This window comes from Bombina bombina, chromosome 5, assembly GCF_027579735.1.
Source record: "Bombina bombina isolate aBomBom1 chromosome 5, aBomBom1.pri, whole genome shotgun sequence".
In the NCBI taxonomy this organism is placed as follows: Eukaryota; Metazoa; Chordata; class Amphibia; order Anura; family Bombinatoridae; genus Bombina; species Bombina bombina.
In genome coordinates this window covers 592044402-592053147 of record NC_069503.1, presented here as the reverse complement: position 1 = coordinate 592053147, position 8746 = coordinate 592044402, and the positions used below count along the sequence as shown (strand labels likewise).

Here is an 8746-nt window from a genome sequence, read left to right as displayed (position 1 = left end):
AAGAATTTTGTTTGCTCTACTGTATCCAAAATGCTGGTGGCTATGCCCCCTTCAAGTATAAAAGATCAGGTCACGATTTACCCTCTACTAGCTCTAAGCATTATTACATAATGTTTAAGATCTAATTCGGCCGATTCGTCCTCAATGGGTGAGATATTGTCTGATGATCAGGAGTCTATTTATGATCATGATTCGGAGTTATCCTCTTTTTTGGTTTAAAGTTGGATCATATTCATTCCTTTTAAGGGTTATTATGTACTTTAGGTTTTCAAGATCCTAAAAAGGTATCTTAAGACAAGCCTGTTAAAATGCTTGAGTTTCATTTTTTATGATTCATCTTTATTTAACTCAGTGTTCAAAACTGCATTTGGAGACGCAGCTCCGTAAAGCATAGCATACAAACCAATTCCTTTTAGATGGGAATTTAACAGTCATTAACAAAAAAAAAACCTAAATAAATACTAAAAAGTATAACATACAAAATAACAGAATGGAGAATAGTAAGCTTTGTAACTAATCTTCATTTGTAATAACAGAGCCAACATATTGGAATAGCTATGGTTTGTAGTTAATGTATACAAGTTCAGTTTGAAGGATTCATGTGTTTTAATGTGTTTGAACAACGTTTAAAATAAATTTCCCATGTAACTGTTAGCTCTGTATATATTTCCATCTTGTCATATATTAAAGCTTTTCTAATTTAAGGAGCTCAGTAACTCTGCAAATCCAGAGCATAAAACAAAAAAAACAAAAAAAAAAACAACAACAATCAGAATAAAATACTAAGAAGATACGAAAAGAAACAAAATTGGTTTTATTGGACGAATAAGGCCAAATTAAAAACATATACATTAAAAAAAAAAAAAAAAAAAAGAAGTTGTGTTTATCCTTTAGTACAATGCCGATGTAGTCATCTGAGCCAGGAAAACCTTTAGCTACCCCTAAAGAAAAAAAAAGAAAAAACAACTTTTAAACCATTTAAAATAAATAAATGTATTCATGTTGCATAGAATAAATATAATCGTTAACTTATTTTATTAATTGCATATGCATATTTACAATTTTCAAGTCTCAGACATTAACAAAATGTATTAAACATAAAGAATGGTAAAAATATTTGTGAATGAAAAATAGGTTAAGTTAAAACAGGTTGCATGGATTTTGAAACCATTCATTCTGAAGGACAGTGCCAACTGTGTTATATTTGTTAACAGGGAGAAACGTCCATATGCATAAAAACCTAAATGTATTTTATTTCAGCAGCAGAGTATGTTAATAAAAATGTACAATCACAACTAAAGTGCCAAATTTGTGTACCCATTCAAAAGATTAGAATCATGTGAACGATCAGTCTTTAGGGACCCAATAGACATAGTAAAATAGAATAACCAATAAATATGCATAAGACACAATGCAAAAGCACTTTAGTTTGAATTTCACATGAGCAATTTCAAAGTTAAAGGGCCACTAAACCCCAAATTTTTCTTTCATGATTCAGATAGAGAATACAATTTTAAACAACATTACAATTTACTTCCATTATCTAATTTGCTGCAATCTTTAGATATCATGTGTTAAAGAAATAGCAATGCACATTGGTGAGCCAATCACACGAGGCATCTATGTGCAGCCACCAATCAGCAGCTACTGAGCCTATCTAGATATGCTTTTCAGGAAAGAATATCAAGAGAATGAAGCAAATTAGTTAATAGAAGTAAATTAGAAAGTTGTTTAAAATGGTATTCTCTGTCTGAATCATGAAAGAAAAAATTTGGCTTTAATGGCCCTTTAAGTTGTTTAATAAAATAATCCCTTTATTACCCATTCCCCAGTTTTGCATAAAAAGCACATTTATATTAATATACTTTTTACCTCTGTGATTAACTTGCATCTAAGCATCTTCTGACAGCACCCTTATCTCAGTGCTAATTACAAACTTAAAAAGAAACAAAAAGAAGCACACCATACACTTGAATGCACCAAAAATAGCTACTCACAAGATTAAAAAGGGACAGTCAAGTAAAAAAAATTTAAAAAAAAAAAATTTCATGATTCAAATAGGGCATGAAATTTAAACAACTTTCCAATTTACTTTTATCACCAATTTTGCTTTGCTTTCTTGGTATTCTTAGTTGAAAGCTAAACCTAGGAGGTTCATATGCCAATTTCTTAGACCTTGAAGACTGCCTCTAATCTAAATGCAGACAGGTTTTTTTTCACCACTAGAGGGCATTAGTTCATGTGTTTCATATAGATAACATTGAGCTCATGCACGTGAATTTACCGAGGAGTGAGTACTGATTGGCTAAAATGCAAGTCTGTCAAAAGAACTGAAGGGGGCAGTTTGCAGAGGCTTAGATACAAGGTAATTACAGAGGTAAAATGTGTATTATAACCATGTTGGCTATACAAAACTGGGGAATGGGTAATTAAGGGATTATCTATCTTATAAAACAAAAATTCTGGTGTTCACTGTCCATTTAAAATCAATTTCAAATTTAAAAAAAAAAAATCTCCAGGATCAGAGGCTCACTGTTATACTGAACCTTCCCTCTAGCAGTATGCCGTTCCTCTCAGTAGGTATAAAAACGCCACAATACACTATGGACCCCGCACAGACTGGCAATGATATGAAGAATAGCAAAAGAACAAAGCAAAATTGGTGATAAAAGTAAATTGGAAAGCTGTTTAAAATTGCATTCCCTATTTGAATCATGAAAGTTTTTTGGACTTGACTGTCCCTTTAAAGAGGATAAAGTATATGAATAACAATGTTGGCTGTGCAAAGCTGGGGAATGGGTGTTATCTATCTTTTTAAACCCCCTCTCCCCCAAAAAAGTAGACTGTTCCTTAAAGGGACAGTCTAGGCCAAAATAAACTTGATGATTCAGATAGGGCATGCAATTTTAAACAATTTTCCAATTTACTTTTATCACCAATTTTGCTTTGTTCTTTTGGTATTCTTAGTTGAAAGCTTAACCTAGGAGGTTCATATTCTAATTTCTTAGGCCTTGAAGGCCACCTCTTTTCAGAATGCATTTTAACAGTTTTTCACCACTAGAGGGCTTTAGTTCATGTATTTCATATAGATAACACTGTGCTTGTGCACGTGAAGTTATCTGGGAGCAGGCACTGATTGGCTAAACTGCAAGTCTGTCAAAAGAACTGAAATAAAAGGAGCAGTTTGCAGAGGCTTAGATACAAGATAACCACAGAGGTTAAAAAGTATATTATTATAACTGTGTTGGTTATGCAAAACTGGAGAATGGGTAATAAAGGGATTATCTATCTTTTAAAACAATACAAATTCTGGTCTAGACTGTCCCTTTAAGTAATTTCCTTCCAACTGTATCATGTGACAGCCATCAGCCTATCACAAAACATGTTCTGCAGGATAACCTCACATGCAGGCTTCCAGGAGCAGCATGATACACGCCGATCAGTGTCTCATGAATCGAGGCACTCCACTGACAGGCATAGGTTGACAGACACTGTCCCATGTGATTGCTAGCCTGGGGTATCATCCATTATACTATTTTGGCACTGTTTCACTCCTAAGGCATGCAGAAATGCCGCACTGATGGGGCAACAAAGGTACACTAGCCCAGTACACAGCCGTCGTACAGGCTAAGACGCTGGTCCTTAAAGGGACAGTCTACACAGTACACTTTATGAAGGCTTACCATAGTTTGATTAATGAAATGCCTATTGCACCCCTTTCCACATAATGCATCAGGAACGATGTGCCAATTTAAAAAAAAAAAGTGTAACGTATTTGGACATTTTGAAGTGGCCACCAGACTCCTCCCTCTGCTTCCTTCTATCAGCTTTCCTTACACTTATCTTAAAAGAGCATGTGCGGCATTAGCAGAGCGAGGACCGAAAGGAATAGTCCAGTCAAAATTAAAAAAACCTTTCATGATTCAAATAGAGCAGGCAATTTTAAGCAACTTTCTAATTTACTCCTGTTATCAATTTCTTTGTTCTCTTGGTATCTTTATTTGAAAAATTAAGAATGTAAGCATAGGAGCCAGCCCATTTTCGGTTCAGCACCAGGCTAGCACTTTCTGATTGGCATCTAAATGTAGCCACCAATCCGCAAGCTCTACCTAGGTGCTGAACCAAAAATTGGGACTTTTCTGTTCACTTACAGCATCAAATTTAATTAATTCTCTTTTTATCCTTTGTTGGTAAGCATAGAAACAGATATTGATGGCAGATAAGAGCCACAGGCCCAGCAATTCTGCCCGATATTTCCTAAAAGTATAAACTTATCTAATTGGTACGATAGCCTTATGCTTGTCCCAAGCATTCTTAAATTCACATTGTCATTACTACCTCTTGTGGACGTTTATTCCATGAATCAATCACCCTTTCTGTAAAGAAGAGCTTTAGCAAATCACTCCTGAATCTACTACCCTTTAGCTTGAGATCATGATCCCTTGTTCTTGAATTTTTCTTTTTATGTAAAATACTCACAGCCTCAGCTTTACTTTAATATACTTGAACGTTGCTATCCTATCACCTCTTTCCCCTCTCTCCTCTAAACTATACATATTTAGATCACTGATCCTCTCTTGGTACGTTTTATTTTTTAGACTATGCACCATTTTGGCAGCCCCCCTTTGCACAGATTCAAGTTGGTTTATATCTTTCTAAAGATATGGCTTCAGAACTGCACACAATACTGAAGATGAGGCCTAACTAATGATCTGTAAAGTGGCATAAGAACCTTACTATTTTTGCTGCAAATACTGCTACCAATAGATCCAAGCACTCTGCTGGCCTAACTCGCTGCAGTACTACATTGTTTACTACATCTTAAATCATCTGAAATAATAATTCACAAGTCCTGTTCCTCATTTGCAACAGTAAGTAAAGTGATAGCTATGCATACTTAGAGGTAGGCTAAAAGCAGCAATGCAATACTGGCAACTAGCTGCTGATTGTTGGCTACACATATGCCCCATTTCATTAAAAGGGACACTGAACCCAATTTTTTTTCTTTCATGATTCAGATACAGCATGACATTTTAATCAACTTTCCAATTTACTCCTATTATCAATTTTTCTTTGTTCTCTTACTATCTTTATTTTAAAAGCAGGAATGTAAATCTTATCAGCCAGCCCATTTTAGGTTTAGCACCATGGATAGTGCTTGCTTATTGGAGGCTTACATTTACTCACCAATAAGCAAGCATAACCCAGGTTCTCAACCAAAAATGGGCCGGCTCCTATGCATCACATTCCTGCTTTTTAAATAAAGATAGCAAGAGAACAAAGAAAAATTGATAATTTGAGTAAATTAGAAAGTTGCTTAAAATTGCATGCTCTATGCGAATTATGAAAGAAAAAAATTTGGGTTTAGTGTCCCTTTAACTCCCAGTAGTGTATTGCTGATCTGGATCTGACTAACATTTGCAGGGGTCAAACATTAATTTGCAAGCAACAGCACAATAAGAAAATTTAAGCATTTTTATTTTGCCCTTTTACATCTCTTTAAAATAAATCCAATCAAATTTTATTAATGTAATGTCAGTGCAAGTATAATAGTAATTTTATTTCACCTATCTAAATAAAGCATAACTAGATATAAATAGTAAATGTTATGGCAACTGTTAAGCTACCTTGTAGTCCAGTCATTTTTGTGCCTTGCAGCACTGATGAGGAATGCCGTTAATATAAACATATTTCTATGATACTACTACTATTATGTTGGCTACATACAAAAGTAATAAGAAAATGTTCACTTACACAATGATGTTGTTAATGGGAATATGGATTAATTTTACAAAGAAACCAATAAATCCCATAATTGCAAAGCCGATTGCTGTTGCCATGGCAATCTTCTGGAATTCTGCAACAAAAAAATCCCATTTACATTACATATACAAAATTCTCTCACTCTGTAGTCACAAATCACAATATTAATGATTGTTTCAGAACGGTGAAAGTGCATTTGTAAAGCATTTTTAAATTTGCATGGAGTTTGACTATTTTATAAAGGAGGAATATTAAAAAAAGAAAAAAAGGAAACTATGACCATATGCAATGTTTTACTACTATTAGTGGATATTAAAATGTGCATGAAAAAGGGGATAGGCTAGATGGTGTTTGAATAAGCAGTCACATAGGTCAAAAAGTGAACTGAGAATCCTGAGTGAGGTAATGTAAAGGGCCATAATACTCAAATGTTTAAACACTTGAAAGTGATGCAGCATAGCTATAAAAAGCCGACTAGAAAATATCACCTGAACATTTCTATGTAAAAAAGAAAGATACTTTACCTCAAAAGTTTCTCAGTAGCCACATCCCATTGTAAATGGCTTATAAAGCAACAAATCAGTATGTCTGTCCCAGGACAGCGGAAGGAGCGAGCTTTCGTGCACACTCCTTATTTCCCTATTCAGTGTAAGGAAGTTTACAATGAAATCTCATGAGTTAAGTCAAATCTCATGAGATCACAGTAAAAGAGTTCATGACCTCAGCACTGTTGATGCTGATTGGCTGCTGTTCATTTCTTCATTTTTTTTTACCTGCAGCTGAGCAGCAGTTGAGTATAACTTTTTACACAGAACTTACTCTGCTGAGCTGAGGAAATTGTGAGGTAAAATATCTTCCTTATTTACATAGAGATGCTCAGGTGATATTTTCCTGTTAGCTTTTTACAGCTATACTGCATCAGTTTCAAGTGATTTAGCATATGAGTATTATGTCCCTTTAAAGGAACTTGAGCAAAGCTTGAGGAAAGTGTGGGTAAATGCTGGTGAACTATATTAAACCATACAATGGACACTACCATTGGCTTTTGATAAATTTTAAAACTCCTTTTTTCCTATGCCCATACCTTTTCTGTCTGGTTTTGTGCATCTTTTGACAAGCCTGATAGAGTCTTTGACGAACTGTCGGCTGGGCTCAACAAACTGCATCACCTGGTCCATGGCTGCTGCAAATTAACATTGAGATAAAATACTTGAGATAAAATAATATGCCCACTACTAAAATCACTATAGCACCATGCATTAGTTATGGTTATGTCACTGCTGCATTTCAAATACAATTTAAGCAATCTCAAATGTAATTCATTTTTCCAATTGAATAAAGTGGAAGTTGTGCAGTGTTTTATTTGAAAATGGGATGTGATTTTTTAAAATGATCTATTCTTGCTGTATCCTCTACTATCATCTCTATGAAACCAATCTGGCTGATCTAATATCTGCTATTGAATGGGACACACAACTAGCAGAATAAAACAAAAGCTCAGGAGGTATTAAACACATTTAAACTGCGTATGACTTAAAGGGACACTGAACCCAAATTTTTTCTTTTGTGATTCAGATAGAGCATGAAATTTTAAGCAACTTTCTCAAATTTTCTTTATTCTCTTGGTATCTTTAGTTGAAATGCAAGAATGTAAGTTTAGATGCCGGCCCATTTTTGGTGAACAACCTGGGTTGAACTTGCTGATTGGTGGATAAATTCATCCACCAATAAAAAAAAAAAAAAAAAAAAAAAGTGCTGTCCAGAGGGCTGAACCAAAAAAAAAAAAAAGCTTAGATGCCTTCTTTTTCAAATAAAGATAGCAAGAGAACGAAGAAAAATTGATAATAGGAGTAAATTAGAAAAAAATAGAAAGTTGCTTAAAATTGAATGCTCTATCTGAATCACAAAAGAAAAAAATTGGGTTCAGTGTCCCTTTAATGCAGTTTACATTAAAAAAAAAAAAAAAAAAAAAAAAAAAAAAGTACGTTTCTAAGATTAAACAAAATGTCATCTTTAAATAGCAGGTCGTTAGAACATTAGTGAAAATTTGTGAACTAGAGGCCGCAAAGAGTATTGAGAAAATATCAAGGAAATAGATTCATAACGGGTTGGCTGATATTTTTGAAGAATAAACAAATTAAGTCTAGCATTTACACCGCGAGAATAAGATCTATTCTGACAACTTTATACAATGAAGACGACATTTAAATCCCGATATATGATAATCATCTATTCTTGTTTATATAAAATATTGTAGCCAACGTTGTAGTGACGCTTCATTATCATTTGTAGAAGTAACTACACTAATTCATCAAAGAAACCTGCTTAAAACAAGAAAGTGACTATAGGTTGTGGCTATAACCGAACACCCAAAAAGCACAAACAATACAGCGTATTACGCTTCTTTGCCAGAAAGAACCGTATTTCATCCTATTGAAAGCATCTCTACCAATGAAGACTCCTTTCGCACTAATAAAAAAAGCCATTAATAAATCAATCTGCTTATTAAGACCTCCGACATATTTACTTGTTATGTGGATATCGTCCCCGAGTGATCCTTTCCCGTCTGAGGCTTCTGTGAACTAGGACACGTCGCTCTATAGAAAATCACTTCTTCTACTGCTACGTCACCGGAACGAGTAATTTGACAAAGCCTAGTAGTGAAACGAGTACGTAGCATAGGACCTAAGAATGCGGAAATGGCTAAAAACTCAGTCTAGATAATATCTCTACTGCTCTCGGAGGACCCGTGCCAGCATTAGCTGTCATTTGAAATAACTACGCAATTGGAACGCAAAAAGATTACGTGGATTTGATGAGAAAGATTCTTTCAGTCATGAGTCATCTGAACATATATACGTGACGGTGTAACAATAGAACTGATTAAAAAAAAAGTTAATGTGATTACAACGTATATATAAATTAATACAAAATGCTTTAAAGGGATATAAAAAAAAATATTTTGTGATTCAGACAGCATACC

At 34.3% G+C, this 8746-nt stretch overlaps 1 protein-coding gene across 1 annotated transcript; it reads right to left on the bottom strand.

Annotated features, from left to right (window-relative positions):
- Positions 1-791: 791 nt before the first annotated feature.
- Positions 792-8420, bottom strand: SEC61G (SEC61 translocon subunit gamma). The gene is made up of 4 exons (XM_053714557.1): positions 8291-8420; positions 6848-6946; positions 5755-5857; positions 792-941 (listed from the first exon to the last, which is right to left on the bottom strand). Exons 2-4 carry the CDS (start codon positions 6939-6941, stop codon positions 932-934), a joined length of 207 nt encoding a protein of 68 aa, XP_053570532.1. The 5' UTR covers positions 6942-6946; positions 8291-8420; the 3' UTR covers positions 792-931.
- Positions 8421-8746: the final 326 nt, after the last annotated feature.